Genomic DNA, 16,573 nt, shown 5'->3' with positions numbered 1-16,573 from the left:
GTGTGAAAATTATTTTTCAGCCTATTATTTAGAAGACTTAGAACAGTACAGGAACTTAGTGCCTGTGGACTCTGAAGACAGAAGGGAGAGTTATTTTACAACTCATTAGACTTTCTTTAAATACATTATAGTGCTATGTGTTGGGTTTTTTTCATCTGAATTTTCCACTGAGCTCCTAGTCTGCCTGCTTTCCTGCCTTTTTGTTGTTGTTGTTGTTGTTGTTGTTCTATGCTTTTAGTTTGGCATGGAAGAAAAGCCATTTTCCAGCTCCTCGGTTGGAGTGATGCACCTGCAATTGTGTGCCAGTCTGTGGAATCCAGAGAGATTACACTTCTGTAGCTGAAACTGAGAAGGAATATGAGTGTTTAGCGCAATGATCTACTGAAAACATTTAACACATGTATTAAGCAAATAAATTGTGGCATCTCCACAACTAGGTTGAAAGGCTATGGGTCAAGGGCACAATGTATTTCTCTGTTGGAGTTCCAAAGAGCAGCTGCAGAGTATGGCATAAATAACAGCAGATATTGACTTATTTTGGAGTGAAAAAGGATGTATTGACCCTGAAGTTAAATATCAACTCCAAATTTGCTTCAGTCATTTTTTGCTTGAAGCAACATAAATCTTGGAGTTCAGCAAAAAATAAGAGTTGAGAAACAAATTCAGGCTTGACATAGTCATGTGCAATTTTAGTAACATTGAGTCACCTTTCTCAGTCACCTTTTACAATAAGTATCAAAAGGGACCATTTTCCTCATATTTTCAAGTGGTATATCAACATAAGGAAACTTGATTATTACAGCAGTTGAGAACTTCAGCATTCTTTAACAAGTTCAACATATGATGGAATTGTAAGTCTAGAAAACACACTGGAAACTAATAAGCCAGTTTTAAGGTGGATATTTAGGTTTGCAGTCTGGAAGATTTTGGCCCCAGGTTCAGGAAGAATAACTTTTCTAAGTGAAAAAAATGCACCATATAATCAAAGTTCACTCAGGACCTTTCTTCCTTCTTACCTGAACTGTTTCCCTCCAAAGGAAGCATTATTTTCTATTAAGATTGCTTTCATTGAAAATCAAGTTCAGATTTAGGGTTTTCATTGCTTCCCCCCCACCACCACCCATAATTTATAGAATTGTGCCTTTCTTAAGAACTTCCAATACAAGAACACAAGTCTTACTTGCAACTTCTGGTCTAAAAGATTTTCTTCCAAATTCCCACAGCTAGCTGTAGATCTGTGTTACGCCTTTTGTCTTTTAATTGAAATGCCATTAAAGCACATAAAGTTTGTAGCAAAGTCTACTTCCTTTCTTTATTCTTTGGAATAAGAAAACTGTTCTGTTCAATTTAAGACACGTAGCAATGAGCCTGAAACACTCAGTTAATACTTGAGAATTCCATCTGCAGATGTGGGAGTCACAGGGTCTATGACCTGAAAGTAGAACCCTCCCCTGTGTGCTTTTCTGGACCCAGAGACCCTTAAAATCCCTGACTTCATTAAAAACAGTTTGTAAATACTTGGTTTTCTGTGATTTCATGAGGTACTTGTCAAAGGATTGTAGATTTGTTTCTGTGCAAGCTCGGCAAAGGGTATATGTTTCAGGAAGATTATTGTATTATTATTGCTATTATTATTGTTACTGTAGCAACACAACTAGTGGTTTGTTAGGGGTTGTGTAAGAAACTGGGTTGTTGTTACAAAGTACATTGTTATAAAGCTTTTAATGGATTTGTCAGCTTTCCTATTTCTGTATTTTCAGTAATTTTCATCTATTTAATGTGCTGATTGCAATGACAGTAGGAAGGCAGTAGACTGATACTGCACAAGTAGGTAGTGTGTTACTTGTCCTTCTGGCCAGCTGCTTGTCTTATCTGTGACTATAGTGCTCTGGATGCCATTCAGCATGGCTTTTCCTCACTTGTCACAGGTGGATTTAATTCATCTGTTTCCAGTGATTGTCAAGACTGTATATGTATGATGATGATGATGATGATTTATTAGAAGGGAAAACAAAAATTGCATTTATCGCTCACAATTCTATCTTTCTGAAGAAAGTTGTAGTAATTTATGGAATAAATTTTCTTCTCTAGATGCAGCTGAACACTAAGCAGGGAAAAGTCATGGCAATTGTCATGGTATTAGGTGGAAATACTCCATTTATCAGGGCTGTTGCTCCTTACATTGCACAGCACACTGGCACGACTATGTGAAAATGTTCTGATTGCTTGAGGTTCACACTCTTAGTCTGCTTTTTATCCAGGAAATTGGATGCTGATGAGATGTGTCTGAGTCAGGACAGAAGGAGAGCTCAGGAGCTGAAGAAACTGCAGGACATGGAGAAGACAGGAGAGGGGGAGAAAAGGAGAACAGAATGACAGCACTGAAAGGTGGTAACTGCAGTGGGTCACGATCCTTCATTTTAGCCCAGAAATCTAGCTTAACAGAGGAGGAAACCTCTCTTGAATAGATAACATTCAGGAAAAGGAAGTGGAGACCGAGGTTGTTTGTAGGAGGTTGATTAGGTTAGAAATGGAAACAGGATTTATCGTCCCTGCTGTCAGGCCTGTAATATTTCTGAAGAAAAAGCTATACCTATAGCGTCTTTATAAGAGCAGTGAGGTGAAAAATAAATCCTACCCCTGTCAGCCTCTTGCCTTTGGAGGTGATTTAATGTGGTGTTCTTGATTCTCTGTGTGGCACCATTCCAGAGGAGCACTGTTTGTACCTAGACATCATTTCTCTCCTGTAGTTGAACATATAGCCTCAAGATGAGGAGTGAATTTGCAGTCAGTGGACTTGTGTCTGCAAACTGTGTTCAACGCAGTGCCTGCAAGCATCCTTCCTTCTCCATTCAGCAATAGTACCTCAGCCGGGCAGACTTGGTGTTTTTGTAGAACAGGTCAGTCACAAGTGACCATTTACATTCACAGCTGTAATTAAATAAACAAGAGGAGCATGCCTCTGTATGTCTATGCTGCTCTAGATGTGCTGTGTCTTTTGCAACCACTTTCCTCCATGAGTGTTCATGGCCTCTGTTTTTGGGGCCCAATCCAATCACTTGATCAAATTCCAAATAGGGATATCCAGCAGTGATAGAAACATCTTCACCTCCTTTTTTCATCTGAAAATAAGTCTTCTAAATTTCTCCAGGCAGACTTCTCAGCTGGAAAGAGGCAGTTCTTGTATTAGAGGATGCTTCCTAGTGAAAGCAAAAGAAGCCAACTGCCAGGGCCAGCAAAGGGGGGTGGATCAAGGTCTGCATCTCAACTTGAGGCATCAAATCTTTATTAACTTTCTTCAGCTCTCTTAATGTCAGATGTTTGTCACAACATTCCAGCTGGTATGTGTAAAAGACCCATAGATGCAGATGTTACTGAATTTTAATGATAACTAATCACAGTCTTAATAACTTCCTCAAACTTTTGCTTTCCCACCTTAAGTTGGAAATACTTGTTCATAGCACACAGGTAATTATTTTTCCATCCCAAAAGCCTCATCGAAAATAGGACTCTGTATTTTTCCACAATGGAAAAAGAGAAATACTTTCTTGACATCAAACACAATTGAAACTTTATTTTGTTCTGCCCCAGTAGGTAGTGGAGATGAGAAAAAAAGAAAACATGATGAATGAGAAGGACATCCACTGGGCTTCCTCCAGCCCAATGAAAACTGGTTTAGATTTGTATTTGTTGAAAGAATTTGAAAGCACACTTTCAAATGGAATTTTATAATGCACTTAAGTGAACAGCCTGCTGCAGTGGCGTTAGAAATGCACGTGTGCAAGCGTGCATACTCAGACACTTCCATGGAGCAGATGAATATTCCCATTTGACTTATGCCAGCACATAACAAGCTTAATTTTTGCAGATAGCTGGAATAGTATATGTGGCAACATCAGTGAAGCTCTTCTTTGGTCTGTAATAAAGTGGTTCAACCCATCACATTTTATCATTGCCCTCAAAACGATGTTAAAAGTTGAAGAAGATAATAAAACCTGCAGTGGATGCTCCCTGTAAAGTGAATGGGTTTCACACCTGTGCCCTAGCTGACCTATTTCCCCAGCGAGTCCTTCTACAGTACAGGTGTCAGGGCTGGCAGCGTAGGGACAAACCACACTTGCAGCCTCAACTGAGACTGTGTTGCCTTCTTAAAGAACTGCATCTTAACAGCCTCAAGTCACAGTGTTACTATTTCTTTACCTACCAGTTAATGTAACATCATAACTAGGGTCACTGATACCTAAATACTGCATTATAAAAATAGAGATGTTAGGAAAAATATATACATAGTCTGTTACCTTTTTCTTCCTTCCAGCCTAACACAATTTGAATCAAGCTGAATATGTGCATTAATCACCAAATTATACCACCTTAATTAGGAGCTACATTTTCACAAAGCAGGTTGCTTACTTAAGAACAGAGGAACCAGGCGTAGGCAGAAGTGGCATTACTTTATCATCTGGCTAAATGCCTTAGGTCTTAAGGACAGATCTCTCCTGTGACTTTGCTATGGCTTTGTTCAGTCTAGTTTTAATTAACTCTGTCATCTTCTGAACTGCTTAATTGGATTTTTGGGTTTAGTTCCAGAGACATGCACGGAGTGATCCCCTTCTAGAGTTTCATTAACTGAGGGCAGACGCATCTCTCTAGTTCCAGACGCTAGTTTGAAAGCAGCAGCACTTACTGTTTTTTTGTTCTGGTTTGAGTTAAGCTCTAGACGTGTCTTTAAATCTAATAGCCTATGGGATGCTGGACCCTCTGGTAGCGTGATATACCATCTTGCTATGGCTGGTTTGCATATCTGTGATTTTTGTTAAATGCAACCATGCTAGTTCTTCAGTCCTGCTCATAATATTTGTGCAACATACAGTTCAGATACTCAGCAGTCTTTGCTCATCCTGTGTTGTGGCTGAGCTTTTTGTATCCTTTCAATTAAGATATTTGATGTTTAATCACAGTAGGGCGTTGTTTGGTAATAGTATGTAATTAAATGGTGATGGTTGTTGAAGTGTATAATTAGGAGTTTTGACAATTCGTTGTGAATCTCTGGTCTGCTGTGAAGGAGAACAAAGCCAGAGAGAAAATGCTGGCTGGGTTATATAAATAAGTGAGAGATGATGGTTGGGCTGAAAATGAGGGTTCTTCCCTCCTGTAATGAAAGGCTTTGTGTACATTACGTAGAATATAGTATTTCTTAGGCTGAAAGCTTTCCAGAGATAATAGCGTTGGCCCTCTGAGACTCTTCATTATGTCAGATGTGGAATTATGGATTTACAGGAAGCAGACACTGCCTCTAACAGACTCAGTCTCATAGAGAAAACTTTTTCTCTCCTGCCTGAAGAATTTCAGGCTACAATCTGCATATTATCACTGGTGATGGCTTTCTGAGGTGACCAAAAGAAGAAATCCCCCCATTTCCAACAAAGTATGCTGGGTTTCTTGGACAAAATGCCTCCTCATGTTTGCCTCCAGCTTCAAGGCACAAGGGACGTGGTCAGCTCTGCTGGCCCCAGCCCAAGCAGCACCCTCCCAGAAGTGACGGTGGCTTTTAAGAGGCTGGATTATGAAAACCCTGTCAATGATGGATTCTTTTATTGTATTCTGACTTCAGCCTTAGAGAATGACTATTTTATTTTTTATTAAAAGACTCTAAGAATATGCTGCTAAAATGCAAGATGAAAGTCACTCATCACTATATAGCTGCAAGAAAGGAGCATCCGGGTGTAAAAGAAAATCACCCAGTGCGCAGCTCCTTCGAGGCATAAGTTGCCACAAACAGAGCAGGCTTTGGGCTGTGCTTCTTTCCTCTCCAGAGGTCATTCAGACAAGCTGTCAGCTGTGTGATGGGGCGATCAGGTTGTGCAGGACCTTGCAGAAGCTTGTGAGGACAGAGTGGGTTGGGGTTGGTCTGTTTATTCATTAATTTATGAAGAAAGAAGCACTGTGTCTCGCGGTGTTTACATGAAATATCGAGTGCCTTGCTGCCATGTTTCATGATTTTCTACCTGGTGCAGGAAAGCTGGCACAAGCGAGGTGAGAACATAACCACTGCTTAGATTGCGGGTTTAGCTGCTTTGATTGCTTCCATGTAAATAACCAGAAACCTTTCCAAAATAAACAAAGCTTGCATTTAAAAAAAATTTAAAAAATAAAAATAAAATAAAAAATAAAAAGGGAACAAAACTACTGAACTCCAGAACAAATGACAGCATGTTTATGTTGAGTATTCTTAACAGTGGCACAGTAAAAATGTGAGTGTGGAGTTAAGCAGGCTGCTCCCACATACCCACCCAAAAGGCATCGCGTCTCCTGACCTAGCAAGACCATTGCCATCACCAAGTCTGTGGATGCAGAAGAAAGGCTGGTACCCACGGCCCCAGCCAGAGCTGAGTATGAACCACTCTGAGTTTTTGTCGTTTATAATCTTTATAAAGAATGATTGCTTTCTGAAGTCATACAGAGACATCAAGTCATCAGTTTTGCTGGCTGAGCTAAACCATTCATGGAGGATCACAGGAATTGTTTCCGCCAGGGGTAGGGTAATAACCTGCAAAACCACACAGAAAAAAACTGACAAACCTCAGTCTGAGTTTTGTGGCTGGCCAGATCCAGTTATCTCAGAACTGTATGAGATGTATTTTTGGCAACGATGTGTCTGTTTTGATTTGAGTGTGCTGATACAGTATTCTGATTTTGGGGTCAGTACAAGGGCTTCTTTCTAAAAAACATATACACACATAAATGTTTTTACGTGAACATATGTATATATGTGTGTGTATGTGTTCACTCATATACGCCAGAATTAGAAAATCTTCATGGTCGTGTAAGATAGGTTTACTTTCCTAATCCCTAATAATGCTAGTTTCATATATATATATATATGCATATATATATACATACACACACATACATATACATACATACATACATTTTGCACTTGGATGTGTACATTTCAGTGCTTACAGATGTATTTTTATTTATGGGCTTTACCCAGATATAGGTCCCTGAAGGGACTGCCTCCTTTTGCTGGTGATCTCAGCACCCACTGGGAGGCTGCTGTGTGGTTAAATACCTCTCAGGGTTTGATTCCTACCTACATGTTGTCTTATCTCAGTAGTTTATTCTGGCCCCTTAAGTATAGCTATTAGATCTACTACTCATCAGTTTCAAAAACATTATCCTGGAAAAGCTTATCATTTGAAGGATGCAAACCAGACTTGTCGTCTTCCTTCCGAACTGGAAGGGATGTTATCTCTTCACAATGAATCACACTGGGGAGAACCCCTCCTAACTAATGTGCATATTTTTGTTTCCTGCACTCCATTTCTTCAATCATCTTACAAGCACAATTTTTATCAGGCTTACAAAGGGAACCTTGCATCTTTGTCAAAATTGATATGCTAACAGAAATATGGTGGGGCCACCTAAGATCCCGCAGCAAGTGCCAAGAAAAGGACACGGAGGAAAATAGTTCTAAAAGAATTATTCAGCAAGAAAATATGTGCGCATATCATCCTCAAGTGTTAAAAGACATGCTCCTGACATGCGATATAGTTGAGAAGTTAGGCATTCTGTAAGGTAGCTGCTCTGTGTCAAAGAGCCAAGATACTTAGTCTCCCATTAACAAGCACAGAACAACAACAAAAAAAAGCAACCCATCCCCCAGCAAAACCTCTGCTTATCTGGAGCACAAAAGGCATCTGCAGATGTCTACCCCCTGCATGAGAACAAAGTCTTCAGCCGCTGGAATGCGATGCTATAAAAACAAATACTACAAAGCCTGGTAACAGGGGGATGTCTCACTTGCATATTTTTTTGTGACCATCTTGGTTTGCAGAGAAGGGAGTCCCCAAAGCAAGTAAGCCAGCAGGATCTCTTTGTACTGAGTCGCTGTCTGTTTGGCCAGATGTCTTCCCAACAGAGAGATAGAAAAACCAGAGCTCTTATTAAAATAAGTTGGGAAAGGGAATGGAAAAAAAGCATGTGTCCAGCAAAACGAGGCACATCATGTCCCATCTGATATTTATTAAACGTTGATCAAATCCACAGTGAGAAAGGCACATCATGCGGAAGTGACCTTGGCTCCCTGTTTTTTGAAGTTAGTGACAAATGTCTGGGAGCAGACCAGCATTAAAACCACGTGTACAGGACACCAAGAAGACGTGTACAGGACTACACAAGGAGCAACAGCAACAAAGCAAGAACAGACCGGAGCTGAGAGTCCGGCTTTGCAGGTTTTACATATGTTCTAGGAATGGAATGTGCACGTAGGGTCTTTCTCTGTATGTTTTAAATGGCTTTCTAGATTAGATGTAAACTGGAAGAGTACAGCATTATGTGTGAGCCATGAAAGCAAGCAATCATGTGAGTAAAAGTGTGATCAATTCTTGAAAGTAGAAGTTTTGTTGAAGTAAAGCCCAGGCAAGGATTCCTTCAAGACTTTGAGCTTTTGTGATAAGCCTGTATACTTTTGTGCCAACTTGATGGATTTTGTGTAATCACAGTGAGCATTTGAAATCATCTCTCATCTTTTCTTGTCTAATGCTTTGGCTATCATGTTTTTTAGACTAACCTTTCAATAAAAAGGAGTGTCCCTAGAGCATGGACTAAATGTTTCTCCTCTATCAAAACAGTCTTTGAGACTGGTCCTAAAACAAGGAGCAAGGAAGAACAACAGGGCAAGTTGAAGCCAGATCCTTTGCTTGGAGAGGTTACGCAGCCCTGATTACGTTATAATTCATCACTATAGAGAGAGGGCTGTATTCCTGGCTTTTACCTGTGCTCATAGCCTCTACTGTAGAATTGCACAAAATAAATAAATAAATAAATAAATAAAAATTAAAAAATATATATATATATATCAAAATGGTCTCCCAAATGCTTCCTTCAGAATACCTCTATCTCGAGTAATTTTTATATGCTTAGTAAGTTAGAAATCCAACTGGTACTAGCAGAGTTAAGGGCTGTGTATTTGCAATACAGAGCACATTTAATGATTCTGACTTCACCGTGTCCATCTCTAATGATAGGAGAACAGCAGAGTCTGTTAGATCTCCCTTTTAGATCTTCACTGCAGCCCTGGACCTGGGGCACACTCGATGAGGGTGCTGGGGGTTTGCTGACAGTCAAATACAGGCTTAAGCTGATGGACAAGAATCACCGGCAGGCAATACTACGCACAGCTCCAGCTCAGATTAGTTAATGGACTCGCTCTAATCTGTGTGATCATGTTTGAATGCTGTGTTTATGTTATTGATACCAGCAGTGCTGGATTGTTGAGGGATGGAAAGCTCTGGCTTTTGTTCGGGTGTTCTGATGTCTGTTTGAAATATGTTGAAAGTAAAAGTTCTTAAAGCCAAAGTGCTGTTTTATTGAACCAGCGATAGAGAGAACTGAGACAAATGAAACAAGATCTTTGTGATGTACTGGAGCATACGTGATACATGATACTGGACTGCAGTACCTCCAGTGACATCAGCAGCATTTCAGCTCATTACACTACCCAGGATGTTGGAATGCAGTGACAGAAAGCAGTTCATGGCATAAAATGAGTAATCTTAATATGAGACTACAATCAAGTGATACTTTCCTACGTAGAGTCACTGTCAAGTGTTTTGTTTATATTTCTTGTCTTTCTCTGGGCTTTGTACCTCTGCAGTCTGTCAGTCTTCCCAGTTATGGATTTGATCCTGCTTCTATTAACATTAAAATAGTGGGGAGCAAGCCTTCTATTATCTGTACAGTGTAGAAGGTGAATATGATGTGCTTTGTGCCCCACACTCCCAGTGTTTTTTTGACATGTGAGATGTTCAGAGTCTTAGATTTCTGGAGCCTAAGTTTTAAATTCTTCTGAGGTGGAACCTTATGTTAAACACACAGTAAAGAGACCTCAGTGACCCCATTAATACTAGCTAATAGCAGCAAAATGGTTCTCCAGACACCATGAGCTTCCACTGTGAAAATAATTTAAGTCTCCAAATAAATACTGCGAAACTTTAGAAAATTGCTCTTTCTTCCTTCGGCTTTCTCAGCAAGCAGAACTTCCCCACCTGTAAACCCCTCACAACTATCAACCAGAAAAAGAAAACCAACCCTCACACCAGGTTCTATAACCAAATGTGGCTATCACATTATGGACTCTTCACCTTTTCTTTTGTGGTACAGTTGTTACCAGTCTTCCAAGTCCAAGCATCAGTAATCATGCTCTTCAGATGCCCAAGTCTGTACCACCTCCTTCCCTTTCACTTCCAGGGCTTACACTTGCAAATCTTTGTTTTCCTTTACTGTTCCTGAAAAAAAGAACTGGTTATTTCCAACTGATCTCATGCCTAAACATAAAGTATCCCAAATCTATGGCATTATATGCATCGTGTAGCAATAGAATGTGACATCTCAGCTGAAAAGTCTGGGAAACACAAGATAATGTGAAAAGAAGGTTGACCCGTTGACCTATGAGATGCACATTTCTGTCTTGTGCATGGCTAGTATATGTGCTAGCCATAAACTCTGTATAAATCCTCTTCCTGAGTCGCTTCAGTTTGGTAATCCCTCCTTCTCGTACAGTGAGCCTGAGGAAGTCACTAGACTGCAGTTCTTGGAAAGAGAAATATAGTTGACTTAACATACTACATCGGTCACCAGGCCTTGGTGACCCCAGGGGAAGAGGCTTGTGTTTTTCTCTTATAAAATAAAAGCGAAAAATGACTCTACAGAAGGTCATGAGCTGAGAAAAATAAAATCAGCTGTGGGCTAGGCCTCAGGGGAAATATAAGTTGCTCATAAAAAGCTACAGAACAAGTCTTGATTAGTTAAGTAATCTGGTACATAGAATTTATTAGAGCTTAAAGCTTTCCTGTGGGACTCCCCTAATAGTACACAAATACAGTAAAATATCAAAGAAATGCATATTTTGTCAGACACTGAAAGCTGCATTTATCCTGACCTCCTAATGCACATCAGAAGGGGGGATAAATCCAGCCCATTCAGTTCAGTGCAGTGGCCCAGTTTACATATTTTTACATGCTCACATTTCTCCTGAATTTCTTTGTATCTTAGTCAACATTTCCAATACCTTCAAGCTGTTCCTGAGGAGCACCCCAAGAAAAGAGGAGTATTGGCTCCATGACAGACTCAAAGATAATTACAACATTCGTGAATTTAAAATAACAAGGGTTTATTTTCTGTGTTTTGAGGCCCTTTATCTTAAACAAGTTGACAGGGGAAAACTCAGCAGCATTTCACTGCTGGTATGTATCTGCATTATCTTCACTAGCACTGCAGCCCTTGTTCTGATTGAAAATGCTGTTCTCCAGTCCAAAAACTGGAAAATCTCAGTCTCATTCTGGAAAGAAAGTCTTCACACAGTGGGCATTTGTGGTAGTGTTTGCAAGGCAGGTCCTCAACACTTATCACGCTTTCACAATGTTATTTTATTTCTGTATTTTCTTTCCACTGGAGTATTGACTGTTGTCTCTGTAGGTTGCCTGAAAGCTGAGAAAGAGCTGCTGTGACATAATGCATGACAGAGGATACACTGATAAATATTTGACTTCCAGAGCTCACCACAGACTTGCTAGCAGAGTCAGAAAATGGTCCTGTCTCCCAGGGAAGCCCCAGTTTTTCCAGTGAAGCAGAACCTCCTTCTCTTCCACAGCCTAAAACCGCAAAGTGACTGTATAAGCTGACGCTTTAACCACAGTGGAACCTCCACAATGGAGGCAATCCTAGCAGAACAGGCAGAGAGGCACCCATTTCTCATCTGATTACATAAATATTTTGTTTGTTAGAACATGGAGGAAAGAAAATACAGAGGTAAAACCAGCAACGTGTCTTTTGCTCTTGTTTTAAAATTCATCATCTTTTCTTTTGCAGGTATTCAGGAGGGGACTCAGTGTACCAAGTGTAAAAATAACTGGGCACTGAAGTCTTCCATCATCTTACTATACATTCTGTGTGCCCTGTTAATAATTACCGTAGCCATTCTGGGATACAAAGGTAAGCAAGCATCAAGTGCAACATTTCTTTTTCAGTCAAGCATCCAAGGAGGTTTCTGTGTATTACATAGGCAGTTTATCATGTTTTCATCTTGAATATGAAAACTTTTCTCAGTGTTGTTTGTGGTACACATATAGCAACAAAACTTCAGCCTTAGGGTTTCACTTTCAAGCAATTACGAAGTTTTGAAATCAGATTAGAAATTTTAAAAGAGGAAAAAAGTTAAAACAAACTGATTTTTCTTCCTCTGTGAAAGGGTACTAACTGGAAGACTCAGAGCTCTGCAATATGTTAAGCCTTGATTTCATTGAGCCCATTTGTATATCAACACTCTTCCAAAATAAATGTCTTTCTTGATGAGATAGACAGGAGTAGTCTTACTAAGGTAATTATAATGTTTGTCACAGGAAAAAAAGCGTGGAATCAAAATTACTTTGAAAAGCAATTATTTGGAATAAAGATTGAATTAGGAGGTGCCAGCTTATTGAGTTATCTACAATTATTTTGGTGAACAAAGATGCTTAGAAGCTTTTAAAGTTTCTGGCAGTTTGGGTAACCCAGTAATGTAGGAAGTTTCATTTTTGCAGATCCACGGGCGGGTATATTAGAAAGCAGAGCTTAAAATTCCCGTACTAATGGATACTAATTAAGTGTAGCCATTTAGATATTGTTGTGAATGAGTCAATGTGAATGTCTTCTTGTGCAGTCACATCTATGATGTATGAAATAAGTAGGATGTGAGATTCTAGTAAGATAATTAAAATGAATAACGTTATTCTGAGCATTACAGTAGAACACTGCAGCATCTTGTGGAGAAGAACAGCCAAGGTTCAAACAGTCTATTTGAGCACAGTCTATTTGAGTTGTAGCTTCACAAACCCTCCAAGAAGCTGAGTAAATCTTCACATGATTAGCATGCAGCGCATCCTGTGCCACCAACAGCTGTGCTACTAGCAGAACTGACATCATCTCTGGTCCTTTGCCACTGAAAAAATAAAGGAAATTGTAGAAATAGAAAAGAATACTTACTTACTTGAGAGGATTCGCTAGAGTTGTAAGTATGAAGAAAATTTAAACTGCTTGCTTTAGATGGAAGATTTAACGAGGGAGAAGAGAGAATGGGAAGGGTATTCTATCAGAATAGATATTCTTTTTTCACTATAAAGCAGGCAAGTGTGGGGGAAGAAAAAGCAGTACATACATACATACTTACTCAGACATTCTCCTGAAGAATGTGTAAGTGGTTTCTGAAATTAAGATTCTGAGCCAAAGCAGTCTTTGCAGGATTCTTGATCTCTTAAAAAAAGATTGTTTGTTTATACTGATTAGGGGAGGACACACTTGGGCTTTTTTCAGGTATAAGTCTGCAGATGTCTGCTTATGGCAAGTAAGGATGTGATCTTTCCGGTCTATAACCCGGACACTAAATGCCTGGGATTTAGTAGAATTTTCCTCAAGAGCTTTTTATTACATGGTTGTCAGTTCTGGGGCTTACCAGGAGAATCAAACCTCACTTGGCCTCCAAATGAACAAGTTGGAGGGACCACTGCTCTGTATCTTGCTTTGGCAAACATTTGCTTGTATATGTGCAGGAAGCAATAGCAATAAGGAAACTGTCCAAAATATCTTTTGGGGAGTTTCTCTTCCTCATTTCAGTCCACAGTTTTCCAGCTTCATTCTCTACGGGCCTCCAGCACAGTCTCTTCCCCAAGCTTCACTCCCATCTTGAGGCCCCTTCTTTGCTATACTCAGTTCTAAACCTGCTCCTAGCACTGTCACTGCTGCCTGAGCTGAAACTAGCCTCTCTGTCACATCCATATTTTTATACAAGGTAAGGACAAAAGAATTGCCTTGCCCACAGAAATGGGGAAAAAATACACATCTTCACTGACTTTAGGACATCTTGGTAATGGTAATAACCTGAATTCCAAGAGAAAGAGATGGACTTTGGTGAAAAGTTCTTTTCAGTCCAAGGTGTCTTCTCAGTAACTCCAAGCAGTAAGTAGCCATAACATATGGCTATTAATTTCACCCTTTGTACCCTGCAGTTTGAGAGCTTTGTCCCCACAATGCCTAAAGAGCTAACTTGCAGGGAAAACTTGCAATTGAACAAACCCCCAGTTGATGGTACGTATTCAAAGGAATTACTGCAATATTTTTTCTTAGTGGGGAAGGAATTTGGCCTTAAAGGAAAAACAAAATTTAAAAATAAAATTTTATAAAGCTCTTGAACTCTCCCCTCTGCATCAGAGTTTGGCTCGTCTTTTTTACTGCAATATTACATTGAAAGAAGGAATTCTGCTGGCATCAGAGATTCTTCCAGTCTCTTAGCTAAGCTTCCATTAAATTTGCCTCCCACGTTTATGTTTATAAAGCCCAAAACTACTTTTAAAACTTTCATTTCCTACATACTATTTAGATATCCTTTGTGATTTAAAACCTTAAAACTACTAATCAGTGAATTAAATATGGCAGGCAAAAAAACAACTCAATGGGAGGCAAAGTCAACATAGAACAAACCTCTAAATTGGTGGTAAAAATTACAAAGTAGTTTGGAGAAACCTGAAACCAAAACATGAATTAAATATGGAGGCCGTGGAGGAATAACAAGCTGAGTTTACTACTAGTTTGCTTTTGGAAGAAATATGAAATAGTTGTTTAAAAACATTAATAAAGCAAGCTGTGATTTTAAAATATGCTTTTATAAATAAAATGCAAAAATACAAAGCAGTGGAATTTCTGGCACTTGGCATTGCCAAATTGGCCTATATAAGGTGAACGATCATTCAGCAGTTCGCTCCATTAAGGTGCATCAGGGTCAGTCTGCCTTTTTAGCCTTGGCTTTTCTGCCTTCATCCACACTTTGCACTGCTGTGCTAACACCCTGTGAGGGGAAACAGAACAAAAATCAAGGAAATGGTATGCCTGATAAAATTAATTCTGCACTTGATATCAGTTAATCTGAGTAAGTCATCAACAGTTTAGTATCATATAGACAAAACCAGTACCGTGTATATTTGAAAGCAGCATTCTCTTTCCAGCCTTCCTAAACTAGAATCTTCTTGCTAAGTATCATATCACCCCCCCCCCCCGGTCCAGGGCTACACCACAGAAATAAATGCTGTGACTTTCTGTAGGAGACAAGCTGTTGGGTACTGGAAGACTCCTTAGGAGTTTGCCATCCTTCAGACAGAGTAGCCATGGTGTTCCCTTCATACTACAGCCAGTTGTCAGTAATACCAGTAAGACCTCTCATTAAATTGCTGCTTCAGTGAACGCTTGGGGTGTTCTACACAAAGAATATTCATAGCTACAGACCACCTTCAGTCTTTTTAGTATGGGCTTTTAAAAATTATTTATTTATTCTTATTTTTAGTTTGGTAATGAAAATACCATATGCTGTTGCATCTGCAATTCCATCCAATCTCAGGCTACTACATATTGATAGTATTCTACTATTTTCATTTGCTTTAAACTCTTCAGGGGAATACTGTAATATTAGTTTCCAGAGATAGATTTCATTCAGTCAATATTCTTGCTGTTACAGAGCAACATAAAGTCTGAGGTTTACAAACTTTGGACCTGAAATACAGACTGTCAATCACTCGAACTGCAAAACTACATTTTCCTTTCATTATTGTTAATATACATTCATTTTCCAACTCCAAGTATACTGCACAACTGGAGCAAGCAGGTAAATATTATGCAGAATGTGAGTTAACATAGATGATGTGACATTGCTAAGCAAAGGTTCAACAAAAGCACTTGGAGTGGTGGGCCTGCTTTTTAAATCGAAATGCTTTTGCTAGGTTCTTTCTATGAACCCTGGGTGAACCACGTCCTTCATGGTGACTATCCATAAACAAAGCAAAGCATTGTGGAATGAACAAGGAGCTGCCTAGTACTGTCCAGAAAGAAATACCAAGTAGGATCCCCATGCTCACTGTGTGATGCATAGATGTACACATGCACCAGTGGAGTATGAGGAGTTACAGAAGGACTCGGACTGGTCTGGGCTGCAGCCTGGAGGACAATCGGAGAGAACTAACAGATCAGCTTGGCTCCATATGGGAAAAAATGGTGAACAACATCTTGGCAGGTACCTTTAACAGGCAGAAGAACCAGTGAAATATTAGTGTTGTACTTGGGGAGAAAATCCTTTCTAAAGCAAGCAGTATTGAGTAATGGTCCCGCTGAAAAAACAAATCCATTATTGTAGCATGGCTTTTAGCAGGCCAGCTTCTATCATACCAAATACTGAAATCTGTACTCTGATTCTATCTTTACAGTCACAGTAGAGCCTCTTTTTTATTGCATTGTTAGCAGTTAGAAGGGAGGAGGAAGGTTATTCACTGAGGGATGTCTGGTCACTTTGAAAATCTTGAGATCTTTTCCACTGTTGCAGCTCCACTCACCTCCATGTGACATCAGAGATAATCTTGGTCTGCTGTTTGTGTGTTGATTTTTTTTGGAAAGCATTAAAACTTCTATGTATCTGTGGTGCCCACAGAAAGAATAACAAGGGGAAAAGTTAATGCAGAAGGAGCCCTTGGTGGTCCGCACTTCAAAGATCTAGTTG

General features: G+C 39.6%; 1 protein-coding gene across 1 annotated transcript in view; it reads left to right on the top strand.

Annotated features, from left to right (window-relative positions):
* The window catches only part of COLEC12 (collectin subfamily member 12), an 88,596-nt gene that overhangs the window by 59,540 nt on the left and 12,483 nt on the right, over nt 1–16,573 (top strand). The window contains exon 3 of the mRNA XM_072330303.1: nt 11,872–11,994. Coding sequence (XP_072186404.1) covers nt 11,872–11,994 — 123 coding nt within the window. The remainder of the gene's footprint in view (nt 1–11,871; nt 11,995–16,573) is intronic.

This window comes from Excalfactoria chinensis, chromosome 2, assembly GCF_039878825.1.
Source record: "Excalfactoria chinensis isolate bCotChi1 chromosome 2, bCotChi1.hap2, whole genome shotgun sequence".
Lineage (NCBI taxonomy): Eukaryota > Metazoa > Chordata > Aves > Galliformes > Phasianidae > Excalfactoria > Excalfactoria chinensis.
This window is presented reverse-complemented; position numbering and strand designations above follow the sequence as displayed.